Below are 26,850 nucleotides of genomic sequence, written 5' to 3'. Positions count from 1 at the left end.
CAAATATAATAATGTTCTCTTTTTTTTTTTTGGATTGAAATAAAATACAGTGGAACCTCGATTTAACGAACCTAAAAAAAAAAAAGAAGTCTCGGCATAGCGAACGATATTCTCCAGCTTGGCCTTTTAAAATGAATGGAACAAAACCTCGATATGACGAACCAACCTCCCCATTCCCTTGGGGATTTGTTAAATCGAGGTTCCACTGTACTATTTCACACAAATAATGTTCTGTTTTTTTTTTTTTTTACCTTTTTCTTATTTTTTCGTTTTAATTTTCAGTGGTTTGTTTTTTTTTTTTTTTACTAAAATAAGATACTGAATGCTTATTTTTAACAACAGATTATGACAATATGAAAATCACTCTAGAAAATTAAAATCACTCCATAGAAATGTTCGCTGGTTTGAAAAACTTATGAAGGAAAAGTAGTACTGACTTAGATATTTACACTTACATTAATAAATTACCAAAAAGATTTTACCAGAATAAATAATTAGGATTAATTTCTTTTCTTTTCTTTTTTTTTTTTTCAATATTGTAAAGATGAATATTTTTTAACAGTTCAAGTTGAGGTCCAGTCTCTCACGGTTCATTTGGCTCCTCGCGTCAAACGCGGCGCACTGCAAATTGAAAACAAAAACAGAAGAAAAAAATGTTACAATGGTTTGAAGAAAAATTCAGTGTAAGGTTGCTGTTTATTGCACTCTTGAACATGAGAGAAGCCGTGAGTCATTAAAGCCATTAAAGACCTTTGGATTCTAGAAGCGTACGACTTCGACTACAAGACTTAACTTCAAGCCTTTAGTAATAAGAAGAGATATAATCTAGGAAGCTTCATTTTACTGTTTGTGAGCGACGAACTTGACGCACTAGTTTTGAATAATAATAGCTGAACCCTTTTGTGATTCCAAACTGACGAGAACACCTACGTTTCGAACGAAGACTTGTTTTCGCCACTCAGACGACGTTCTCACAAAAACTCCTTGCAAAACAACGACGGCTATCTCGTTTTCCCGCCAAAATGACACTGGTTCACACGCGCGCGCTCTTTCTCCACTTATGTCCAGATGTGGGCCTCTTTGTCCTTTATCTTATGACTTCATGTTTGACAGAATTATGTATGTTTTATTGAGAATTAAGGTTAGGGGACACCTTGTGATGTCCAGCATACAGTTCATGAATCTTCTCAGGACATATCTTATGGGACGAAAACACTGGTTAAAATGTCCCAGCACTTATCAGCACGAGCTTCCATGTAGCATGCTGGGATTGATTACGTCTTGGGACATCTCTGAAGGAGTGTTTTTAAATACAAAGCCTACTGACTAGGATCCATCATTTCACACATCCGCCCCTTTGCTTTCTTTGCAATTTTTACCATGGTTAAATTAACCTCCACTGAAGAAGGAATTTATTGATGGAGCAAGGTGAAAGGGAATCGAGGGAGAGAGTTTCAAATGTCCTGGCAAAACGAAATAGGTATAATGTCTGTCAGGTGAGTGCGTTACGACAAGTGAGTAAAAACACCTCTTACCGTGAATGGACGAGAAGGCGCATCTTCTTCAACATCGTGAGTCATCTCAGCTATCCTCTGTCGTAATTCAATGTTAAGTCTCTGGTTTTCTTCATTCAGTTCATAGTTCTCCTGCTTTATTGATCCAATCATGGGCTTTGATTCTTTCTTACTCTGCTTGTGATTGCTGTCATACTCTAACATTTCTCGTTTCTGGGAACCAAGCCACAAAGCTTGAATTGTTGACTCCGTAGGATCCATTTTCAACTCCCCAATCGCTTTCGTTTTTTCTTCTAATTCCTTTAAAGCGGCGTTAAATAGCTTCCATAAAACATCTTTGTCCTTTTTTCCCTTCCTTTTCTCAAGTTCCAAACGTGCAGTAACATCACTGTCTTCTCGTAAAAGTTTTGTCTTCTCAGTCTTCGTACATGCAAGCTCAGCTAAGATGAGTTCACCTTCATCTTGCGTTAGGTCCACAGCACCAAACTTCAATTTTTGGACAACCTGGCTCTTCTCATTATTCAGGCACATCTCCAGCCTTGCTTGTGTTTGCTCTAAAGTGGTTGTTCTTTCCTTTGCCAAGGCGTGCATGCTCTCCAGTTCTCCTTGAAGTTGCTTAATTATGTCTTCGTATTTTGACTCCGTACTTTCGAAAAACGATGTTAGCCACTGCAGCCTTGCTTCTGTTTCCTGCAGTGTTTGTGTCCTTTCCTTTAACGAAAGGTACAAGTTTTCAAGTTCTTCGTGAAGTTGCTCAATAATTTCCTCATATTTTTCCTCAGTATCGGCAAAAACTGACCCTTGTGATTGTAGGTTTCCTTCTGTTTGCTCTAGTGCGTCTTTCTTTTCCTTTAATGAGGCGTAACTGTTTTCAAGATCTTCCTCAAGTTGTTTGACGATCTCTTCATGCTTTGCTTCTGCACTAGCAAGAAGTGATGTTTGTAGTTGCAGCTTTGCTTCTGTATGCTCGAAGGCGTCTGTCTTTTCCTTCAACAAGGTTTGTGTGCTTTCAAAATCTTCTTGGAGTTGTTTCACGATGTCGTCGTGTTTTGCTTCCCTACTAGCAAGAAGTGACGTTTGTAGTTTCAGCATTGCTTCTGTGTGCTCTAACACGTCTTTCTTTTCCTTCAACAAGGTTTGTGTGCTCTCAAGATCTTCTTGAAGTTGTTTCACGATATCTTCGTGTTTTGCTTCCCTACTAGCAAAAAGTGACGTTTGCAGTTGCATCATTGCTTCTGCGTTTTCGAGTGCTTCTGTCTTTTCCTTTAGCCTCAGTTGCGTGTCTCCAAGCTCCCCTTCAAGTCGATTAATAGTGGCATCAAGATCCTCCATCAACTGAGCACTCTCATCGGTCATCATTTCCATCTGATTTTCTCGAACACACAATTCGTTATTCAGCCACGCTGCAGCTCGATCAGTCTCACGTTGGCACTTTTTTTTCTTCCACGAGTCTTGTTTTTGACCAAGGGCTGTTTTAAGTTCTTGCAGTTCTTGAAGAGAATCTTTTAGGATTTCATACAGATGCACCAACTGTATTTCTACCGCCTTGGAGCCTTCCTCTGCAGTTGCTGTCAGCAAAGTTGCCGTACTTTCTTCATCTATTGCCGATGTCAGTTCTTCAGAAGCAGGCTTCATTTCCTCTGTAATCAGTTCTTTTGACTCAGCCTGTAGCTCGTTGTCAAAGGACAGCTCTTGGTATCCAGCGTTTTCTTCTTCTCGAGTTCCGGCCTCTGCAACCGAACAGAAATCCAGCAACGACGCACAATTATTTAAGCTGCAGTCATCGGGAATGGAGGACAGGTCAGAATTCAAGGTGCTGGAGTTTTCAAATAAATAATCCATTTCTAAGAAAAGTTGTTTGAGTGCTCCTGCAGTCTTTGTCAGGAATGGAAGAGTCTGTTTTGTTTCCTCCAGTTCATGCTCTTTCCGTGAAAGACGCTGTTTCGTACTCAGTAGCTCTTGCTCTAGATCTCCTTTATCTTTCCTCAACTTTGTTATCTTATTCTTTCTCTTCTTGTTCTTTTCCTTTCTTTTAGAGTACACTTCTTTCCTCACCTCTTCCGAATAAATGAACATTTTACTTGCAGTCTCTTTCTTAGCCGCCAGTTCACTGAATGTAAGACGTATTAGTTCCAGTTTCACTATTTCCAGCTCAGTCTGCAAACTTTGTTTTTCGATCTCAAATGTTTTAGCTTCCTCCTTTAAGGCAGCAATCTGATTTTGGAGTTTCTCATTCTCTTTCTTGGTCACTTCAACAATTTCCGACACAACATTGTCCTGTTCCTCTCGTACAGCATCTTCCAGGGATACTTGCAGGTCCTTTGTAGCTCTACAAAGTGCCTTTGCTCCATTTACAATTTCAGAACGTTCTTCTTTCATATGACAGTGTTCTTTGTCCTGATGGTCTTCTTGTTCAGACGAAACATCACCCTTCATCTCAATTGCTGCGGGTTTTTTTACATAACCGACGGTGAATGTCCTTGTGTTTTGGACTGCAGACAAAGCTTTGAAAATATTCCACAGTTCTTTTTGCAGAAGCTGCTCGGAAATGTTCACCACTGCTGAAATTGACCCCTTGAGTTTCAAACCATCTTGCAAAAGCAGCCTATCATCAAATTGTCTTGTGAACAGACAACCATTCATAGAGAAACAGTACTTTTCAGGTCTGCTACAAGGTAATGTAAGGGATTCCAAAGCGTTCCAAGATTCTGGATTATCATCTTCTTCTTCCTTTCTGACAACAGATAGAGCGTCATTTGGGATATTGGAAATGTGTTGATCAGACAACGATGAATCTTCGAAGCATACATCAAACACCACGGTAGTTGAGTCTTGGATACTTGAATCGTCATCAGTTTTCTTCATGTCTTTGTCAATGACTTCTTTCTTTACCTGACTTTCCTCCCAACCTGACTCAACGTTTTCTTCCTGGACTTTAGGGATCTCGTTATCTTCTGTCTGCAGGTCATCTTCCACCTCAGCTGCGTCCATGTCCTTGTGACAAAGCTCACTTATGTCATCCTTGCAGCTGCTTGACTCATCATCGTCAGCAACAGAAGCATCATTTTCCACACTCATTTCCGCCTTTAGTGAAGCAGCACCATCTCCACCAAAGGACAGTTGGATACTAGTACTGTTATCGTTAGAATGAACCAAAGGTTGGTCACTGGAGAGTGGCTCTTTGAGGTACACGTCCTCTGTTATCTCATCTTCAATGTCTTTCGACGTCCTGAGAGTTTCCGTTGCTGCTGACTTCTTAGCCTTTATTTTTTTAAGTTTGCGTTCAATTTTTCTTTTCTCCTTTGCAATCTTCTTTCTCTCCTCGCTTTCCAACTTTTCTCTTTCCACAGCCTTCTTTTCCAAACACTTCATGTCCTCCCTGAGACTGTGAGTTCTCTTCTTTATCTCTTCACACTCTTGCGTGATGGTAGTTTCTTTTTGTTGACTGGTATTTAATTCTTCCTTTACTTTCTCAACTCTTTCCACGGCGTTTCTATTTTCTACTTCAAATTGTGCTTGAAGCATTCTTGTTGCGTCGTCGAGCTCCGCCATTTTGCATTTCTGGCTTTCCATTGATAAGGAATTACACTGATCAAACTCTTCATCGCTGACTATGTCCTCGTCATTGTTGGGTTGTTCAGTGTCTTCGGCCGAACTTGCCATGATGTCGTCTTGCTTCACATTGTTGTTGTTTGCATTGATGTTATTGTCTTCACTTTTTGTGGACTGTTCGTCCTCCCTAAACGATAAAAGGAGATGATAACCAAACTGAAATAACAATCTGAGTACCACATTACAACCATACCAGAAGATCGTTCTCTGCAGAGAATAACCACTCATAACATTTGAGTTATACCTATTATAAGCTTCAAACACTTATTTTTAAAATCCAACTACAACAGTACGCAGTGCTGAAAACGTTGCCTTACCAGAACGGACTTATTGCAATCACTTGTCGTTTCTGAGGCAGGGAGATGGCTTAACTACTATCTTATTCAGTTTCCGTCTATACAAGTAGGTACCTAACCAGAATAGAGTTGGCCTCAATTTATCCCTTGGTTATGTCACCCCAGACTAGTGCATCACTGAACACGGTAATTACAAAAAAATGAGTTCCAACGCTAGAAATAAAAGGACTTGACCGAGCAGTGTGACACACAAAGCGTGCAACTAACGCCAAAAGAGTCACGCAAGCAAATCGCGCACGCTTATTAAGTGAAACTAAATGCGTTTGATCATTTGTTTTACTTACCTGTTTGTCTCATTCAACAAGGGTTGCTCGTTTGACAGCTGCTGCTCGGAACTTGAGGTTGAATGGACAGGAGGTCATCGTCGGCATCGCTGATGCTCGTGGTGGCCGCTGCTGACACAATAAAATTGGTATTCTCGCAGGCAATGTCCAACTCTGGCGTGACGTCATCTGTCCTCTCTGGAGGTGAGATATCACTGTCCAAGTTATTGTCACGTGGTGCTTTCTTGGTTATCTGTTTGATCTGTTTGTTAAAGAGCATCAAAATTACTTTCACCCTAAATTAACCTAGGCGATTAATGTCTCAGGCGCGACTATACATGGGGATAATTAAACTTAGTTGAATATTTCGGTGAAACGATTCGCGTCTATTTCACATAAGGAATTGTTTTGGTAAATGTAAGTCCTTTGGTGGAAAACGTACAGCTAAACTGTCTTTCTTGTGTTCCACATCAGTAATTAAGAAACTTTTAGATGCGGAGGGCCACACGACGCACAAACAAACTGTTCTGAATACTTTTCGTTTCTGGATCTCTTGGTAGTGGAGATGGAGTTGCTAGCATGAGTGATTGTAGGTTCATTATTTACCTTAGTATTTTCCAAAAGAGTGAACTGTTTTGATGTTCGAGGTCTCACGCCTTCAGAGGCTCTGTAACTGCTGCGTTCTTTGTAGACATGGATGGCTGTTAAAAAAATCAACATTTAAATAATAACACAAACTGCAAGACTGATACTACGTGAAAGAGTTGACTTTGCGAGACAACAACCCGACAGAAACCGACAAAACAGGGCTGCAAACCGTGGACAGCTGTTTCGTTCCTATTAGTTCTTATTAGTTCCAATAAGAACGAAACAGCTGTCCACGGTTGCAGCCCTGTTTTGTCGGTTTCTGTCGGGTTGTTGTCTCGCAAAGTCAACTCTTTCACGTAGTATCAGCCTTGCAGTTTGTGTTACAGTTTATTTTTGGCTGATTAGGTCTCTTGTAGATCCTACGTCAACTGACAGCATTATCGTTCGCGGTCCTTTGCAGTTTTCACGTCTACTTTATTTTTTGGGGCCGTAGGTCTTTACAGATCCGATATGCTGTGCCTTTTAAGCATGGTTTTGTCCATGCGTTTCAATGTTAAGACGGTTTTGTCCATCTACATTCAGTTGACTTTGCGAGACAGGAATTCGATGCTTTGTCTGCTTTCTCCCTGAGGCACGTGATGTGGCAACGCGTGATTCGGGGAACGGGCAGGTTCAAAGTACGAAACTTGATAGGGCATGGGTTTTGTTGCATTTTATTTGAGCTGGCTCTGTTGCTGGTTTCATATAGAACTGCTACACCGTGCTGACGAGTTCCAATAAGAACGAAACAGCTGTCCACGGTTGCAGCCCTGTTTTGTCGGTTTCTGTTGGGTTGTTGTCTCGCAAAGTCAACTCTTTCACGTAGTATCAGCCTTGCAGTTTGTGTTACAGTTTATTTTTGGCTGATTAGGTCTCTTGTAGATCCTACGTCAACTGACAGCATTATCGTTCGCGGTTCTTTACAGTTTTCACGTGTAATTTAAATAATCTTTAGATCCTTTTAAAATATAGTCCCTCTTCCAAGTCCCTTCTCTAACATGCCTTAACACCTTCTTTTACTTGTCCCTCTGAAAAGACCTGTACTTCTCCCCATTTACTTAACAGACCCTGGCTCTCTGGTAGTAGACCCCTGCACGCCTCTCTTTTCTAACACACCCTTCTTTTCGAAATGATCACACCCTCGACGCGCCCCTCTTTTCTTACGCACCCCTTCTCCAACACACCCCTCTATTCTAACAACCCCCTTCTCGAACACACCAATTTTTTCTACCACACCCATTTTTTTCTAACCCGCCTCTCTTTTCTAACACACCCTTTCTCTAACACTCCCCTCTTTTCTAACACACTCTTTCTCTAACACACCCATTTTTCTAACACACCCCTTGTATAACACGTCCCCTTTTTCTAACATACCCCTTCTCTAACACGTCCCTCTCTTCTGACAGACCCTATTTTAATACACAACTCTCTTACAGATCTCTCTTCTCAAATACGTGTTTCTTTCTAGCAGAACCACAGATCTCACCTATCAATGAACGTTCCTTTTGCTTACTTGTTTACACGCCCCTTTTTCTAACAGAACACAACTGTACTCAGCCCCATTTTCTAATAAATGTCTTTCAAGTGTTTCCCCTTTCACACCCCTCTACCCCTGCCTCTTATATTCCTGATTATAACAAGCCCTTTTCCTAGCTTCAACCCTCCTATTCTCCATTTCCAATTCTATTGAAAAATATGTGTCGCGTAAACCAAAGCTGTTTTCTCCATCTGAATCAAACGCAAAACGTATCTCAATCTAATTGCTGTTTATTTAATACCAGAAGAAAAAAAAATTCAGAATACCTGAGTCTTTTCCTGAAGATTTTTGGTCTTTTACAGGCTTTGTATTCTTGCCAAGTTCTTTTTTCTCCTCGCTTGTATTTTTGCACTCTGTCTTGATCGGAATTCTTGATGGTGACCTGTTTCCAAGCTTGTCCACGGAGTTCCTCGACAGATGCTTCTTTGTCGCTGTAGCGGCTCCTGACGATAATTTTCCGTCGCTGTTGCTGCTCAGCTGGGTTGTTCTGATTTGTATTTTGGATTTTTTCTGTCCTGGAGGCAGGCCATTTCTGTCGGCGCCTCCAATCTCTCTGGTCGCAAGCTGCGAAGCCATCGGGTTTCGTCCGCGGATTTCACAAGCGAAACGACGACTTCGAACAAAAAACTGTAGATGTTATTGTTTTCGTGCTTGCTTTACTCTGATTTGTTGTTTTTAACACTTTTTCTTTGAAACTGACTTCGTAAATCTCGAAAATTTTCCCGCTCTGAAAATAGGTACTGACCGCACCGAAATCTCAAGCGAAATGATTGTTTTCTGTGTACAACCATGGAAACCTTGTTCCATAATTTCGTCACAAACAGAGATCTCAAGACGTTTCTCGTTCGAACGCTAGCGCAAAATAAAATGTGCGATTATTTTGCCTAAAAAAAATTTTATTTTGAAATTAATTTTTAGCTTTATAAAGTAAACGGCTTTGCCAAAAAGTAGAGTGCTAAGGCCAAAAAAAATCCATTTCAGGTTATAAAATGAATCCACATGATCCATTTTGATTTGCGAACGTGAAGAACAAAAGTAAACTTCGTACAAATTAATAATTTGAGAGATGAATACTTTTTTTGTCCTTGAAAAGAAAGCCCTTCAGTCAATTATGTTTAATAAATACTGCTGAGTAGCCAAAACGAACATTTGAAAAAAATTTTGTTTGAAAAAAGTTTAGTTTCTATCTATTGTGTGAAGCTAGCTGTCTGGCAATGAGATTCCGCATGGCATTGCATGAAGATGGTGCCTCTTCCTTGATTTGATTGTCTCTTTTTCTCTGGTTGCCTTGTGATCTGTCAAATCTTGAAAGGAAACAGAACTCAGGAACTTCGTTGCCTCCAAACGTAAGTTCACTTACCCTGCTATCAGAGTCATTTTCTGTGTCGTTTCCGTTTTCTTCTTAAATTTTTGTCAGTTCTTTTCAACCAAGGAATCAAAGACGTCAGCATAGCCCCGAAAGTCGTCTAGCGACAAATTTGACGTGAGATATCCTTTTGTTAGCTCAGCATAAACTCCCCACACTTGCTCAGCTTTCGTTTATAAAGTGAAAGCCAAATGTGATCCTTCATTTCTAGGAAAATTAAAGCCGACAAACGAGAAATTTGTTCAAGTCGTACTCAAGCATTTTTGGAGTCAGTTTCAAGCCAACTCAATGTACTCAAAAACACCAATCAAGAACAACCAGAAACCAATCAGAAGCAAGCTATTTTGACAGTTTGACAGCCAATTTTGACAGCCGGCTTTTGACTTTTACAAATTGTCGAGAACATAAAATTTTTGCGGGATTTTATTTTTGCGATTTTTTTGTTTCCTCGAAAAAAGGAGATCATACAAAAATTAAAACTCAATCCCAACCACAGTTTCCACAAAAAAGTTAATTCCGAAACTCTTTTGATATAATACTGCGAACGTTACTGTCTTTCTTTTAACATGAAAAGAGGCTCCGCTTTCAGGCAAGCTTAGTTATGCGAGCAAAACACAGAAAAAAATATATTGGTAACACAGACACGAAAAGAGTTGATAGAAAAAAAAAAAAAAAAAAAAGAAAACCAATGATAAATTTTTAAAAAAAATCCAATTTTATAAAAAAATGGATCTGTAACCAGGTGGATTCATGATAGTTAAAACGATTATCTGGTTAAAAATGTGTAAAAGTACATAAAATTAAATGTCCTAAAAACCCAACGTTTCAGCCTAAACTTTAGCCTTCGTCAGGGGAAAGTGATAAGAATTTACAAATAGCGCGAACATATAAAAGAGAAAATGCAAGTTTTTTGAACTAATATGGTAAGTACATGTTATCGTCCCGATTGATTTGATTATTGCAGAAATCCCAAGAGATGGAAATCCAATTTTTTTTTGCTGAGTTGAAAGGTGTCCTCTGCATCACCCACCTCACGTGCATTACAAATAAAATCAGTCTTTCTTAATGACAAAAATATGCCCGTAGACCCCCCAAACATTAAAAATTCGCAAATTTACTCGCAATTCTCTCGCAAAATTATCTCCCTACTTTCTTCACGGTCGAGCCTGGGGGCGCATTGCATGATAGGAAAAGTTTATTTCGATGCCGTGACGATATCGTGACACGCAACCGGAAGTCGGGGAAATTTCCCTCCAGATGACGTCATAATTGGTCGCTCCTGAATTATCGATGGTGAACAGAAACCTTTATAGAGAAATGAAGCACACACATCACATTAACAATAACAGGTTGCGAACGATGATAATGCTGGTTTTGTTTCTTGTAGCGTTGCAAGTAAGCGCTATGCTAGCCTGTCCGAATCACCAACATGACTTCCGTGAAGAGGGTTTCAGTGTTGTCACGATCTCGGTGCACAGCTCCGTCAAATGGGTCACCAAGGACAAAAGCAGTTTTCTAGGGATCACTGTTTCTTCAAGCAAAGATAAAGGAGCAGTAGAGATCAACAAACGAATGTTGATAAAAAGTGCTGTGACAGTGTGTTCCAGGTGTCGAATGGCTACAGGAATGGTGTTTATGACACTCGAGCAACTGAAGCAAGTCGTTGCCTTGCAGCCTGCTCTACAACCGCTTCTATCAAAGGCTATTGTGGCACAGTAAAAGCAGTATTGGTTTATGTTTCGAGAGACAAGGACTGACTGAAAACGCTGGCACAGGACAAGATACGAAAGAGATGTTATAAACTAGAGGGGATATTGGGTCAGTTGAAACAAAATGGAGCTGGAGGACTTGACCTTTACGGTTTGCTCTGATTAAATACTGATTTCTGGCTCAGAAAATTGAGAGCTGGGAGGTTGAAGAAAGCTACGCGAATGAAAAGAGTGTTTTGGTCCCCCTCAGCGAACTGTGCTTGCCGAGCGCGAGGAATATTCAGTTCCACGCAATTCAGCAAGTAGACATCATGAGAGAGAGGCTGGGCATAAGAGAGATACGCATAGGACGAAGTACTGTGCTCCACAGCCAGTGACAACACTGGGGTTCGCTGTGAAATTTTGACAGAAAGTCTGACCAATTTTTGTGCAGATATTTCGAGATAATGAATAAAAGAGGGTGCTCTAAAAAAACAGCTGTCATTTGTTAAGCACTTACTACTAACACGTTTAGTTTGAAAACAATTTTTGTCAATTTTATTTCGTTAAAAAACATGAATTCAGATAGCAACCAGGTACATTATTTTAGTTTGTGGAGTCATTTTATTAGTGAACAATGGTTATACACCAATGAACCTGAAAAGATACACTCTTGAGGTCAGCTCAAGATTGCAGTGGCTAGTAGTTTGATTTTACATTTATCGAGACCCTGACTATCCTAATTATAACCAAGAGAACATGTATTTTTTTCTGAGAAATTCAATATCGGCTAATGATGCTAGCTCCTCTTGGCAATGCAGAGGTATTACATGCTACCGTCAGCGTATAGGTGGTTTTCACCTCACTCATTGTCACGCAAGCGAAAAAATATATCTTCACCCATTCAATAGATAAAGTCAAGAAATTGATATGTTGTAGAAGAGTGATACATAAACAACGCGTGAAAGCCACAGGGCTGTGCTATATCTCCTAATCGAGTTATTCGAGAAAATGTACCACGGAAAATTACAGAGTTTAGTAAGGGACGCCATGTTGGTGCCCCGTCTGATGGGCACCAACATGGCGGCCGGAAATCAGCAAAAACATCTGGAGTTTACCTTGGCTATTTCAAAGCCTTTCTTCTCTCTGCTGAACTTTCACACATTGACATTAACGCTTCTATTACATATTAGTTGATCAGACCTAAACAAAACACGAGGCGAATCGATATTTTCACGTACGTGACATGTTTAGAGCAGCAATCCTTCTGTCACGCACTGCGCGAAAATCTAAAATTCAAACTGCCCTATTTTCAAAACAAAGAATGCTATCCTGCTGGAAACAAGCAAGCCGATGGAAATTTAGATTTTTTTATGTGTGATGAAGATAAAAACCCAAAATTGTGTTTAGTTATGAATTTCAGTTTTTTATGACGTCATGTGAAACCAAGAATAAAACATTCAAAATATTCAAACATTCCAGAACAATGAACAGTGATTACATTTGCATATTTTCCAGCATATAAAGTAAATGTCACCCACCTGGATGCTAACTACTCAGTTTAGGAAAATATCAGCGCTTGAAAGGTAAATTTTCAATTTAAAATGGCGAGAATCTATTCAGACGAACGCAACTTGCAACCCTCGAGCCTTTTGCAGCTACGCTTAGAGAAAGAGCGTCCTTTTGATCTGTGTTAGAGTTCATCCTTGGCCTTTGGATCACCTCCGCTGAAGAAATGCTGTCCGCATTTTCTACAATATCTGTCTTGAATAACCGTCACGCCGTCAGCAGAGTGAATCTCAACAGGTTGTTCCGCTTTCACTATGTCATGTTGTCCGTTAGCGCAAGGAGTAATCTTTTCCACTCGATACCAATCCGCCGTCTTTTGAGATTGTTGCCGCAATGTTTGACCCACAGCTGAAGCAAGTTTAATACTATAACCCGCAGGCAGTCTAGGCACACTCCACACTGACTCTAGATCTAGAGTGGGCCACCTCATATTTGAACTCTTTGTACTGTCAGTCTTTCGAACTTCCTTGAGAGCTTTCAACACAGACTTCACTGGCTTCTTCACAACTTCCCTGAACACTTCCTTCACTGGTTTCGCTACTTTTCTAAGCACGTTTTTCTCAAATTTGTGCAGGACCTTGCGAATGAATGCAGAACTTTCATCTGGTGTAGAGACAAGAACTAGCAAACAGACAAGAGCTAAAACAGCGCACGGCATAGAGGTCCTCATTCTGAACACAACTGGTCAGCTCCAAGCTGACAGACTGCGCAAGCTGTCCTTATATAAAAGGGTAAAACGCTTGACAAAAGTATGATGCAGTTTCAAGGGAAAATTCCCATCACCCTTGCCACGAAATCAAACGATTATACTTCCTGTTGTTCTAAGAAATGCGAGCACATTTTTTGGGGTCACGCCACGACAGTACTGTAGACTCCCACGCAATTCTTGGTTTTCACATGACGTCATAAAAAACTGAAATTCATAACTAAACACAATTTTGGGTTTTTATCTTCATCACATATAAAAAAAATCTAAATTTCCATCGGCTTGTTTGTTTCCAACAGGATAGCATTCTTTGTTTTGAAAATAGAGCAGTTTGAATTTTAGATTTTGGCGCAGTGCGTGACAGAAGGATTGCTGCTCTAAACATGTCACGTACGTGAAAACATCGATTCGCCTCGTGTTTTGTTTAGGTCTGATCAACTAATATGTAATAGAAGCGTTAATGTCAATGTGTGAAAGTTCAGCAGAGAGAAGAAAGGCTTTGAAATAGCCAAGGTAAACTCCAGATGTTTTTGCTGGTTTCCGGCCGCCATGTTGGTGCCCATCAGACGGGGCACCAACATGGCGTCCCTTACTAAACTCTGTAATTTTCCGTGGTACATTTTCTCGAATAACTCGATTAGGAGATATAGCACAGCCCTGTGGCTTTCACACGTTTTTTATGTATCACTCTTCTACAACATATCAATTTCTTGACTTTATCTATTGAATGTTGAAGATATATTTTTTCGCTTGCGTGACGATGAGTGAGGTGAAAACCACCTATAAATGAACTCCTCCGTAAATGAGCGACCCAGGAAGGCCCGCACATCATCCTTCTTGCCATATGGTGAGGCAGGTAAGCGAGAGCTTAAGTTTCAAGCAAATTTTAGCGAGGTTTTTTAAGTGCTCTCCTTAAATGACGGGCCAAATTTCATTGAAATTCGACTTGTAGTTCCCTACCTGCCATTGACATAATACAGTAATGCACGTGGACCAGCTGCTGAGAGATAAACCGCTCAAAACAGCGTTTGGAAGCACTGAAGAGCATTGAAAACATAGCAATACACATCGGGTAAGCTTTTTCAGACTTAAGTATATTTTTTGTGGGTTTTTTAGGGAATATTGTTGTCTAAATTTCGATTTAATTTTAACTCAATACAAACTCTTAAATCACGCTTGCATGGTAACCTGTGTCACATACGCTTTGGTGACCTGTGGTCATTTCATAGTTGTTAAGTTCAATGTGCAGTTATAATGGAAATGTTGTTAATTAAAAGTAGCACAACAGACAACAAAACTCTTCAAGTTAAAGTAGTAATGGAGTTAGAATTACTGCGACTTAGAAAAAGTCGGACACGGACGTTTGGCCCTTCGGATTTGAAACTTTTTCTTGTAGAGCAAGTCGTTTACTGTCGACACTACCAGCTACAATTCTTGGTATCCATAGTACTGTGCTAACGCCAGTAGTTGTTCTCCCGGTTGTTCTGCATGTTCTATAGCGTCTAACAGTGGCTGAATGCGATTCATTCTCCATCACAAGGCTGAAGAACAAGCTAATTAAAGAGGAATTTCTTGGTAAAGAGTGAAGCATATTCAAAACCAACTGTACTACAGCACTTTGCGGAAGCCTGAGAAGCGTTTACGATACTAAACGGCCGAGTATCAGCTTACAGTAGCTTTGTACATGTTATTTTTTTATAGTGATGATAAATCGAATTTCAAACAGTCACATTAAAATACCGCATAAAATAACAAATGGCTTGGTTTCCATTCAAGGGTGGCCGCTTAATACAGGTAAAAATAAGAAAGAAAGGCAAACATAGGACTGCTACAGGGTGGCCGCGGCCGCTTAATAGAGGTGGCCGCCCAATACAAGTAACAAATACAGCGTTTGTATGAGCGAAAAATCGGGACTTTGACAACTGGCCGCTTAATAGAGGGCCGTTATCTACAGGTTCTACTGTAATTCATGTTATTTAACCAAGAGCTTTTCTTACAACATTTTTGTATTTCCTGCAGACCTTTCATTGGCATATTGAAATTGAGACATGTCACAATTCTTGGCTAAATGTTGTGGTGGAGGCGTCAGGAAATTTTGCGGAACATAACTCTTAGACTTATTTTTACACCCACTTTTAGATGGTGGATTCTCTCCGTGGCAGACTGGTAACTAACAATATGACTTTTGGTGACCCACTTAGGTTGTTAGTCTAAATAGATTCTAAATAGCCCTACGGCGCCTCAAGACAACGCACTTTGTTAGGCTTTCAGATTAATGTTACAATGACTCGTAAAATGAAGACTACTATTAAACATGGACAGTTGGATAAGTTTCGCGTGGGCTTCGTGCACCAAAGCCTTGATTTGGAGTGGACAATAAATCTTGACAAAAAGGGCCCTTCCCTGGGTCTAATTTTTCTCTGGGACACACGTGACCAGCCCCAACCAGGGTCTCTCCCTTCTCTCGCTTCCTGGTACGTGAAGAGGAGAGACCCTGGGAACAAGAGTGCTTAGGTAGGTTGCGGTTAGCCTTTATTTTGGGGGTAAGCATATCCACCCGTGTCCGGACCGGACGGATACAAGAGAACATGAACAAGCAGGTAATCATGTACTGCGGCAACTTTAATTTAAAATATAATTTTAGTATCAGTAGTACAATCCTTGGAAAAACCAAAAAATGTAACAAAAGAAAACCAAAGCTTCGGCATAATGTGAGATGTTTCAATTTCAGTTCCTAAGTTTCTCGATCAGTATGTCCAGTTTAATTACTGTGGCTCTTTCTTCTTTCATTAATCCAAGATCTCACGGCTTTGTCAGCTTTGAGATTTTACGGGCAGACTGAAACATGTGTCAGGAGACTCTCAGTCGCCTTAAAATTGATTATTTTTCACATTTCAAGATTGTTTCCGTGGTTTCTAAAGACGCTGAACAAACCAAGCAAAACAAACATGGGCAAAGTTCCGGGAGATTAATGATCTGTGGCGTCAGCCATTCCAAGGTTTGTCAGGTTTAAATTGAAAGCGGGTTTCGAAACGGGGGATTTTTGTACTGAAATAGCCTCAGGATTTGGATAACCGGCTGGCACACTCTGGGCAAAAATTTGGAGGAATCCTCCAGGGGCTCAAATTTTATCAGCTTGACCATTTCTACAGGTGCAGAGTATTCCATTTCGCCAAAATCTTTGGTTCGAAATTTCGGAAACTTTCCATGTCACACTTTCTTTCCAAATTTCCATTTTCATTGGTGGATCAAAAAACTTATGCGACGGTGCAATGATGGCGCAAAAAGACAAACACATTGGAATGACAAATTTGTGCAAATGGAACGGTAATTTCCGTTCCAACATGTTAGCATTTCAACCAGTCAAACCGAAATTTTGACTAAATGGAAAAAAGCCTAGGGTGTCTCATTCCACCCCATAATCCTACATGGATGAATTTCGTAAGGTGTCTAGGTAAGTTCCAACGTTTTCCGAAGACCTCTTAGTATTTCAGACAGGAAACTCAAAGAAGACAATCAAAGAAATGTAAGTTATTATATTTACGTACAATATATTTTACAAATATATATATATTTTTCAACGCAGTTTGCGTTTCCTCGGTGTCCCGAAAAGTCCTCACAAAACTATTTACAATATATTTGTAAATTAAATATGATAAAATGAAATAATAAATAACAAAAAATATTCTTCTTATTTACATAAAATATTTACATTCAAAGAAATCAATTTGCTTAGCTTAAGGGGAAGTGTCACGGGCACTTTGACCTTTTTTTTGGTGAAAATGGTGAACAATAGCTTCACATACTTGAGAAATAATTGTAGAACTAATCGATAAATTCTTGAAAAGTAAATTCTTGAAAGGCCGGAACAACTCACGATTTGTTCTAGCACTGTTTGGAAACGAAAATGCGTAAACTTGAAAAAAGTTCGCCTCACTTTTTTCAAGTTGCAATCGATTCCAAGCAAGTCTATCTATGGCTAGAGACACTCAACGACAGTATTGGTACACTGAATAGAGTGGTAATTTATAACCAGCAAAACTGGAACATGACTTTAAAGATTTTGTTTTGAATAGAAAAACGTTTTTGTGTTTCTGAAATACGATCAAATTCCTGTGACGCATCCCCTTTTCTCTTTTCTCAAAGAAAAACAAAATAAAATTTATACACAACATGAATTAATTGTTTGCTAAATTTGCAGTAGAAAATCTTCTGATATATTGAAAAAGTGATACCCAAAATTGTTTCATTGTAGAGTGATTTCACAAATGACTGCTGGTTTACTGAGATGCCGTCATATTAGAATTCAATTATGAAACGAAGCGTTCGGCTTGTAACGTTATCGCTTACTGGAAATTACCAGTTCATGATATTGCTCAGAAAAAAAATTCCAATTGAATTGCGCCAAGAAGGTTACTGAAAAATATTTGCGAAAAAAGAAATGATTTTCCTCGTTACTACAACCATAATTGAAGTCCAATATGAAGGCAAACTAAAATACTATTTCACACAAATATAATATTTTCTCTCTCTTTTTTTTTTGGATTGAAATAAAATACAGTGGAACCTCGATTTAACGAACCTAAAAAAAAAAAAAAGAAGTCTCGGCATAGCGAACGATATTCTCCAGCTTGGCCTTTTAAAATGAATGGCACAAAACCTCGATATGACGAACCAACCTCCCCATTCCCTTGGGGCTTTGTTAAATCGAGGTTCCACTGTACTATTTCACACAAATAATGTTCTTTTTTTTTTTTTTTTTACTTTTTTCTTATTTTTTCTTTTTAATTTTAAGTGGTCTTTTTTCTTTTTACTAAAATAAGATACTGAATGCTTATTTTTAACAACAAATTATGACAATATGAAAATCACTCTAGAAAATTAAAATCACTCCATAGAAATGTTCGCTGGTTTGAAAAACTTATGAAGGAAAAATAGTACTGACTTAGATATTTACACTTACATTAATAAATTACCAAAAAGATTTTACCAGAATAAATAATTAGGATTAATTTCTTCTCTTATTTTTTTTTTTCAATATTGTAAAGATGAATGTTTTTTTTTTAACAGTTCAGGGTGAGGTCCAGTCTCTCACGGTTCATTTGGCTCCTCGCGTCAAACGCGGCCCACTGCAAATTGAAAACAAAAACAGAAGAAAAAAATGTTACAATGGTTTGAAGAAAAATTCAGTGTAAGGTTGCTGCTTATCGTACTCTTGAGTAGCCGTGAGTCATTAAAGGGGGTCATTAAAGTCATTAAAGACCTTTGGATTCTAGACGCGTACGACAAGACGTAACTTCAAGCCTTTAGTAATAAGAAGAGATATATTCTGGGAAGCTTCATTTTACTTTTTGTGAACGACGAACTTAAAGCAGTAGTTTTGAATAACGATAGCTGAGCCTTTTTGTGATTCCAAACTGACGAGAACACCTACGTTTCGAGGACTTGTTTTCGTCACTACGAGGTACTCACAAAAACTCGTGGCAAAACAACGACGGCTATCTCGTTTTCCCGCCAAAACGACACTGGCTCCCGCGGGCGCGCTTTTTCTCAACTTATGTCTAGAAATGCACCTAACCCTGAATTTGGGTACTTCATATAAAACAAGCCTTTTTGTCGTTTTCATATGACTTCATGTTTGACAGAATTTTGTATGCTTTAGTGAGAATTAAGGTTAGGGGACACCTTGTGATGTCTATCATACAGTTCATGAATGTTATTAGCGACATTTCTGGACATATCTCATGGGACGAAGACACTGGTTACAATGTCCTAGCGCTTATCAGCACGAGCTTCCATGTAGCATGCTGGGATTGATTACGTCTTGAGCCACCTCTGAAGGAGTGTTTTTAAACACAAAGCCTACTGACTAGGATCCATCATTTCACACATCCGCCCCTTTGCTTTCTTTGCAAATTTTACGATGGTTAAATTAACCTCCACTGAAAGAAGGAATTTATTGATGGAGCAAGGTGAAAGGGAATTGAGGAAGACAGTTTCAAATGTCCTAGCAAAACGAAATAGGTATAATGTCTGTCAGTTGAGCGCGTTACGACAAGTGAGTAAAAACACCTCTTACCGTTAATGGCCGAGAAGGCGCATCTTCTTCAACATCGTGAGTCATCTCAGCTATCCTCTGTCGTAATTCAATGTTAAGACTCTGGTTTTCTTCATTCAGTTCATAGTTCTCCTGCTTTATTGATCCAATCAAGGGCTTTGATTCTTTCTTACTCTGCTTATGATTGCTGTCATACTCCAACATCTCTCGTTTCTGGGAACCAAGCCACAAAGCTGGAATTGTTGACACCGTAGGATCCATTTTCAACTCACCAATCACTTTCGTTTTTCCCTCTAATTCCTTTAAAGCGGCGTTAAATAGCTTCCATAAAACATCTTTGTCCTTTTGTCCCTTTCTATTCTCAAGTTCCAAACGCGCAGTAACATCAGTGTCTTCTCGTAAAAGTTTTGTCTTCTCGCACTTGGTACGCGCAAGGTCAGCTACTATGAGTTCACCTTCATCTTGCGTTAGCTCCACAGATCCAAACTTCATTTCTTGAACCACCTGGCTCTTCTCATTATTCAGGCACATCTCCAGCCTTGCTTGTGTTTGCTCTAATGTGGTTGTTCTTTCCTTTACCAAGGCGTGCATGTTCTCAAGCTCTCCTTGAAGTTCCTTAATGATGTCTTCGTATTTGGACTCTGTACTTTCGAAAAACGATGTTAGCCACTGCAGCCTTGCTTCTGTTTTCTCCAGTGTTTGTGTCCTTTCCTTTAACGATAAGTTTTCAAGTTCTTCTTGAAGTTGCTCAATAATTTCCTCATATTTTCCCTCATTTTTGGCAAACACTGACTCTTGTGATTGTAGTTTTCCTTCTGTTTGCTCTAGTGCGTCTTTCTTTTCCTTTAATGTGGCGTGAGTGTTTTCAAGATCTTCCTCAAATTGTTTCATGATCTCTGCGTGCTTTTCTTCTGCACTAGCAAGAAGTGAGGTTTGTAGTTGCAGCTTTGCTTCTGTGTGCTCTAAGGCGTCTGTCCTTTCCTTCAACAAGGTTTGTATGCTTCCAAGATCTTCTTGAAGTTGTTTAACGATGTCGCCGTGTTTTGCTTCCCTACTAGAAAGAAGTGATGTTTGAATTTTCAGCATTGCTTCTGTATGCTGTAATACTTCTTTCTTTTCCTTCAACAAGGTTTGTGTGCTCTCAAGATCTTTTTGAAGTTGTTTCACGATATTTTCGTGTTTTGCTTCCCTACTAGCAAGAAGTGACGTTTGCAATTGCATCATTGCTTCTGCGTTCTCGAGTGCTTCTGTCTTTTCCTTTAGCCTCAGTTGCGTGTCTCCAAGCTCCCCTTCAAGTCGATTAATAGTGGCATCAAGATCCTCCATCAACTGAGCACTCTCATAGGTCATCATTTCGGCCATCTGATTTTCTCGAACACACAATTCGTTATTGAGCCACGCTGCAGCTCGATCAGTCGCACGTTGGCACTTTTTTTTCTTCCACGAGTCTTGTTTTTGACCAAGGGCTGTTTTAAGTTCTTGCAGTTCTTGAAGAGAATCTTTTAGGATTTCATACAGATGCACCAACTGTATTTCTACCGCCTTGGAGCCTTCCTCTGTAGTTGCTGTCTGCGAAGTTGCCGTACTTTCTTCATCTATTGCCGATGTCAGTTCTTCAGAACCAGGCTTCATTTCCTCTGTAATGAGTTCCTTTGACTCAGCCTGTAGCTTGTTGTCAAAGGACAGCTCTTGGTATCCAGCGTTTTCTTCTTCTCGAGTTCCAGCCTCTGCAACCGAACAGAAATCCAGCAACGACGAACAATCATTTAAGCTGCAGTCATCGGGAATAGAGGACAGGTCAGAATTCAAGGTGCTGGAGTTTTCAAATAAATAATCCATTTCTAAGAAAAGTTGTTTGAGTGCTTGTGCGGTCTCTGTCAGGAATGGAAGAGTCTGTTTTGTTTCCTCCAGTTCATGCTCTTTCCGTGAAAGACGCTGTTTCGTACTCACTAGCTCTTGCTCTAGATCTCCTTTTTCTTTCCTCAATTTTGTTATCTCATTCTTTCTCTTCTTGTTCTTTCCCTTTTTTTTAGAGAGCACTTCTTTCTTCACCTCTTCCAAATAAATGACCATTTTACTTGTAGTCTCTTTCTTAGCCGCCAGCTCACTGAATTTAAGACGTTTTAGTTCCAGTTTCACTATTTCCAGCTCAGTCTGCAAACTTTGTTTTTCGATCTCAAATGTTTTAGCTTCATCCTTTAAGGCAGCAATCTGATTCTGCAGTTTCTCATTCTCTTTCTTGGTCACTTCAACAATGTCCGGCACAACATTGTCCTCTTCCTCTCGTGCAGCTTCTTCCAAGGATACTTGAAGTTCCTCCGTAGCTCTACAAAGTGCCTTTGCTCCATTTACAATTTCAGAACGTTCGTCTTTCATCTGACAGTGTTCTTCGTCCTGATGGTCTTCTTGTTCAAACGAAGCATCATCCTTCATCTCAATTGCTGCAGGCTTTTTTACATAACCGACGGTGAATGTCCTTGTGTTTTGGACTGTAGACAAAGCTTTGAAAACATTCCACAGTTCTTTCTGTAGAAGCTGCTCAGAAATGATCACTACTGCTGAAACGGACCCCTTAAGCTTCAAACCATCTTGGAAAAGCAGCCTATCATCAACTTTTCTAGTGAACAGACAGCCATTCACAGAGAAACAGTACTCTTTAGGTCTCAAACAAGGTAAGGTAAGGGATTCCAAAGCGTTCCAAGATTCTGGATTATCATCTTCTTCCTCCTTTCTGACAACAGATAGAGTATCATTTGGGATATCGGACATGTTCTGATCAAACAACGATGAATCTTCAAAGCATACATCAGACACCACGGTAGTTGAGTCTTGGCCAGTTAAATCGTTATCAGTTTTCTTCATGTCGTTGTCAATGACTTCTTTCTGTACCTGACTTTCCTCCCAACCTGACTCAACGTTTCCTTCCTGGACTTTAGGGCTCTCGTTATCTTCTGTCTGCAGGTCATCCTCCACCTCAGCTGCGTCCATGTCCTTGTGACAAAGCTCACCTATGTCATCCTTGCAGCTGCTTAACTCATCATCGCCAGCAACAGAAGCGTCATTTTCCACACTCATTTCCACCTTGAGTGAATCAGCACCATCTCCACCAAAGGACAGTTGCTTTGTCTGGATACTAGTACTGTTATCGTTAGAATGAACCAAAGGTTGGTCACTGGAGAGTGGCTTTTTGAGGTACACGTCCTCTGTTATCTCATCTTCAGTGTCTTTCGACGTCCTGAGAGTTTCCGTTGCTGCTGATTTCTTAGCCTTTATTTTCTTAAGTTTGCGTTCAATTTTTCTTTTCTCCTTTGCAATCTTCTTTCTCTCCTCGCTTTCCAACTTTTCTCTTTCCACAGCCTTCTTTTCCAAACACCTCATGTCCTCCCTGAGACTGTGAGTTCTCTTCTTTATCTCTTCACACTCTTGCGTGATGGTAGTTTCTTTTTGTTGACTGGTATTTAATTCTTCCTTCACTTCCTCAATTCTTTCCACGGCGTTTCTATTTTCCACTTCAAATTGTGCTTGAAGCATTCTTGTTGCGTCGTCGAGCTCAGCCATTTTGCATTTCGGGCTCTCCATTGATAAGGAATAACACTCAAAGTCTTCATCGCTGACTATGTCCTCGTAATTGTTGGGTTGTTCAGTTTCTTTGGCCGAACTTGTCATGATGACATCTTGCTTCACAATGTTGTTGTTTGCATTGATGTTCTTGTCTTCAGCTTTTGTGGACTGTTCGTCCTCCCTAAACGATAAAACGAGATGATAAGCAAAATGAAAAATACAATTGAGTACCACATTACAAGCATATCAGAAGATGGTTCTCTGCAGAGAAACGACCACAAAACTTGAATGAGCTAACACTCACAACATCTGAGTTATACCGATTATAAGCTTCAAACACTTATTTTTAAAATGCAACTACAGAAGTACGCAGTTCTGAAAACATGGCCTTACCAGAATAGACTTATTGCAATCGCTTCTCGTTTCTGAGGCAGGGAGATGGCTTAACTGCTATCTTATTCAGTTTTCGTCTAGCGTATACAAATATGTACCGAACCAAAAGAGACTTGGCCTCAATTTATCCGCTAGTTATATCACCCCAGACCAGTGCATCACTGAACACGGTAATTACAAAAAAATGAATTTCCAACAGTAGAAATAAAAGGACTTGTCTGAACAATGCGCTACACAAGGCGCGCGACGAACGCCCAAAGCGTCACGCAAAGCGCACTGCGCACGCTTATTAAGTGAAACTAAATGCATTTGATCAATTGTTTTACTTACTTGTTTGTCTCATTCAACAAGGGTTGCTCGTTTGACAGCTGCTGCTCGGAATTTGATGTTGAGTGGCACTCGAAGTAATCATCGACATCACTGATGCTCATTGTGGCCTCCGCTAACACAATAAAATTTACATTCTCGCGGGCAATGTCCGTCTCTGGCGTGACGTCATCTGTCCTCTCCGGAGGTGAGATATGACTGTCCAAGTTATTGTCACGTGGTGCTTTCTTGGTTATCTGTTTGATCTGTTTGTTAAAGAGCATCAAAATTACTTTCACCCTAAATTAACCTAGGCGATTAATGTCTCAGGCGCGACTATACATGGGGATAATTAAACTTAGTTGAATATTTCGGTGAAACGATTCGCGTCTATTTCACATAAGAAATTGTTTTGGTAAATGTAAGTCCTTTGGTGGAAAACGTACACTTAAACTGTCTTTCTTGTGTTCCACATCAGTAATTAAGAAACTTTTAGATGCGGAGGGCCACACGACGCCCAAATAAACTGTTCTGAATACTTTTCGTTTCTGGATCTCTTGGTAGTGGAGATGGAGTTGCTAGCATGAATGATTGTAGGTTCATTATTTACCTTAGTATTTTCCAAAAGAGTGAACTGTTTTGATGTTCGAGGTCTCACGCCTTCAGAGGCTCTGTAACTGCTGCGTTCTTTGTAGACATGGATGGCTGTTAAAATAATCAACATTTAAATAATCTTTAGATACTTTAAGCAACTTCCTTTTAAAATATAGTCCCTCTTTCAAGTCCCTTCTCTAACATGCCTTAACACCGTCTTTTACTTGTCGTTCTGAAAAGGCCTGTACTTCTCCCCATTTACTTAACAGACCCTGGCTCTCTGGTAGTAGACCCCTGCACGCCCCTCTTTTCTAACACACCCTTCTTTTCGAAATGATCACACCCTCGACGCGCCCCTCTTTTCTTACGCACCCCTTCTCTAACACGCCCCTCTATTCTAACAACCCCCTTCTCGAACACACCAATTTTTTCTAACGCACCCTTCTTTTCTACCACATCCATTTTTTCTAACCCGCCTCTCTTTTCTAACACACCCTTTCTCTAACACGTCCCTCTTTTCTAACACACTCTTTCTCTAACACACCCATTTTTCTAACACACCCCTTGTATAACACGCCCCCTTTTTCTAACATACGCCTTCTCTAACACGTCCCTCTCTTCTGACAGACCCTATTTTAATACACAACTCTCTTACAGATCTCTCTTCTCAAATACGTGTTTCTTTCTAGCAGAACCACAGATCTCACCTATCAGCTAACGTTCCTTTTGCTTACTTGTTTACACGCCCCTTTTTCTAACAGAACACAACTGTACTCAGCCCCATTTTCTAATAAATGTCTCTCAAGTGTTTCCCCTTTACACACCCCACTACCCCTCTCCCTTATATTCCTGATTATAATAAGCCCTTTTCCTAGCTTCAACCCTCCCATTCTCCATTTCCAATTCTATTGTAAAATATTTGTCAAGTAAACTAAAGCTGTTTTCTCCATCTGAATCAAACGCAAAACGTATCTCAATCTAATTGCTGTTTATCTAATACCAGAAGAAAAAAAATCAGTATACCTGAGTCTTTTCCTGAAGATTTTTGGTCTTTTACAGGCTTTGTATTCTTGCCAAGTTCTTTTTTCTCCTCGCTTGTCTTTTTGCACTCTGTCTTGATCGGAATTCTTGATGGTGGCCTGTTTCCAAGCTTGTCCACGGAGTTTCTCGACAGATGCTTCTTTGTCGCTGTAGCGGCTCCTGATGATAATTTTCCGTCGCTGTTGCTGCTCAGCCGGGTTGTTCTGATTGGTATTTTGGATTTTTTCTGTCCTGGAGGCAGGCCATTTCTGTCGGCGCCTCCAATCTCTCTGGTCGCAAGCTGCGAAGCCATCGGGTTTCGTCCGCGGATTTCACAAGCGAAACGACGACTTCGAACAAAAAACTGTAGATGTTATTGTTTTCTTGTTTGTTTTACTCTGATTTGTTGTTTTTTTAACACTTTTTCTTTGAAACTGACTTCGTAAATCTCGAAAATTTTCCCGCTCTGAAAACAGGTACTGACCGCACCGAAATCTCAAGCGAAATGATTGTTTTCTGTGTACAACCATGGAAACCTTGTTCCATAATTTCGTCACAAACAGAGATCTCAAGACGTTTCTTGTTCGAACGCTCGCGCAAAATAAAATGTGCGATTATTTTGCCTAAAGGAAATTTTATTTTGAAATTAATTTTTAGCGCTATAAAGTAAACGGCTTTGCCAAAAAGTAGAGTGCTAAGGCCAAAAAAAATCGATTTCAGGTTATAAAATGAATCCACATGATACATTTTGATTTGCGAACGTGAAGAACAAAAGTAAACTTCGTACAGATTAAGAATTTGAGAAATGAATACGTTTTTTGTCCTTGAAAAGAAAGCCCTTCAGTCGATAATGTTTGATTATACTGCTGAGTAGCAAAAGGAACATTTGAAAAAATTTTGTTTGAAAAAAGTTTAGTTTCTATCTATTGTGTGAAGCCAGCTGCCTGGCAATGAGATTCCGCATGGCGTTGCATGAAAATGGTGCCTCTTCCTTGATTTGATTGTCTCGTTTTCTCTGGCTGTTATGATCCGTCAAATCTTGAAAGGAAACAGAACGCAGGGACTTCTTTGCCTCCAAACTTAGGTTCACTTACCCTGCTACCACCCCGGTCATTCTCTGTGCCGTTTCCGTTTTGTTCTTAACTTTTTGTCAGTTCTTTTCAACCAAGGTACCAAAGTAGTCAGCAAAGCTCCGAAAGTCGTTTAGCGACAAATTCGTCGTTAAGCGACAAATCGCTTTGCGTGAGATATCCTTTTGTTGGCTCAGCATAAACTCCCCACACTTGCTCAGCTTTTCAGTTTATAAAGTGAAAGCCAAATGTGATCCTTCATTTCTAGAAATTTAAAGCCGACAAACGAAAAATTTGTCCAAGTCGTACTCAAGCATTTTTGGAGTCAGTTTCAAGCCAACTCAATGTACTCAAAAACACCAATCAAGAACAACCAGAAACCAATCAGAAGCAAGCTATTTTGACAGTTTGACAGCCAATTTTGACAGCCGGCTTTTGACTAATTTTACAAATTGTCGAGAACATAAAATTTTTGGGGGTTTTATTTTTGCGATTTTTTTTGTTTCCTCGAAAAAAGGAGATCATACAAAAATTAAAACTCAATTCCAACCACAGTTTCCACAAATAAAATTAATTCCGAAACTCTTTTGAAATGATACTGCGAACGTTA

General features: G+C 39.8%; 3 protein-coding genes across 7 annotated transcripts in view; 1 reads left to right on the top strand and 2 right to left on the bottom strand.

Moving 5' to 3' along the window:
• LOC146487751 (uncharacterized) overlaps positions 1–26,305 on the bottom strand; it is a 27,303-nt gene extending 998 nt beyond the window's left edge. The window contains exons 1-6 of one of the 5 annotated variants that reach the window (XM_085126597.1): positions 25,174–26,305; positions 24,167–24,261; positions 23,581–23,822; positions 19,569–23,038; positions 19,318–19,529; positions 17,857–18,367 (exon numbers count right to left, since the gene is read on the bottom strand). In XM_085126597.1, coding sequence (XP_084982723.1) covers positions 18,302–18,367; positions 19,318–19,529; positions 19,569–23,038; positions 23,581–23,822; positions 24,167–24,261; positions 25,174–25,483 — 4,395 coding nt within the window. In that variant the 5' untranslated portion in view covers positions 25,484–26,305 and the 3' untranslated portion in view covers positions 17,857–18,301. Of the gene's footprint in view, positions 622–1,535; positions 5,254–5,766; positions 5,906–17,856; positions 18,368–19,317; positions 23,039–23,580; positions 23,823–24,166; positions 24,262–25,173 lie in introns of those variants that run through there. The other 4 variants (XM_085126575.1, XM_085126586.1, XM_085126564.1 and 1 more) reach the window with 4 other exon arrangements.
• Positions 1–26,850, bottom strand: part of LOC146487749 (uncharacterized) — a 101,962-nt gene that overhangs the window by 36,301 nt on the left and 38,811 nt on the right. The window lies entirely within an intron of this gene.
• LOC146487752 (uncharacterized) lies at positions 5,858–11,481 on the top strand. The gene is made up of 2 exons (XM_085126706.1): positions 5,858–5,949; positions 10,663–11,481. Exons 1-2 carry the CDS (start codon positions 5,859–5,861, stop codon positions 10,992–10,994), a joined length of 423 nt encoding a protein of 140 aa, XP_084982832.1. The 5' UTR covers position 5,858; the 3' UTR covers positions 10,995–11,481.

This window comes from Pavona decussata, unplaced genomic scaffold (genome assembly GCF_977016875.1).
Source record: "Pavona decussata unplaced genomic scaffold, jaPavDecu1.1 SCAFFOLD_13, whole genome shotgun sequence".
In the NCBI taxonomy this organism is placed as follows: Eukaryota; Metazoa; Cnidaria; class Anthozoa; order Scleractinia; family Agariciidae; genus Pavona; species Pavona decussata.
This window is presented reverse-complemented; position numbering and strand designations above follow the sequence as displayed.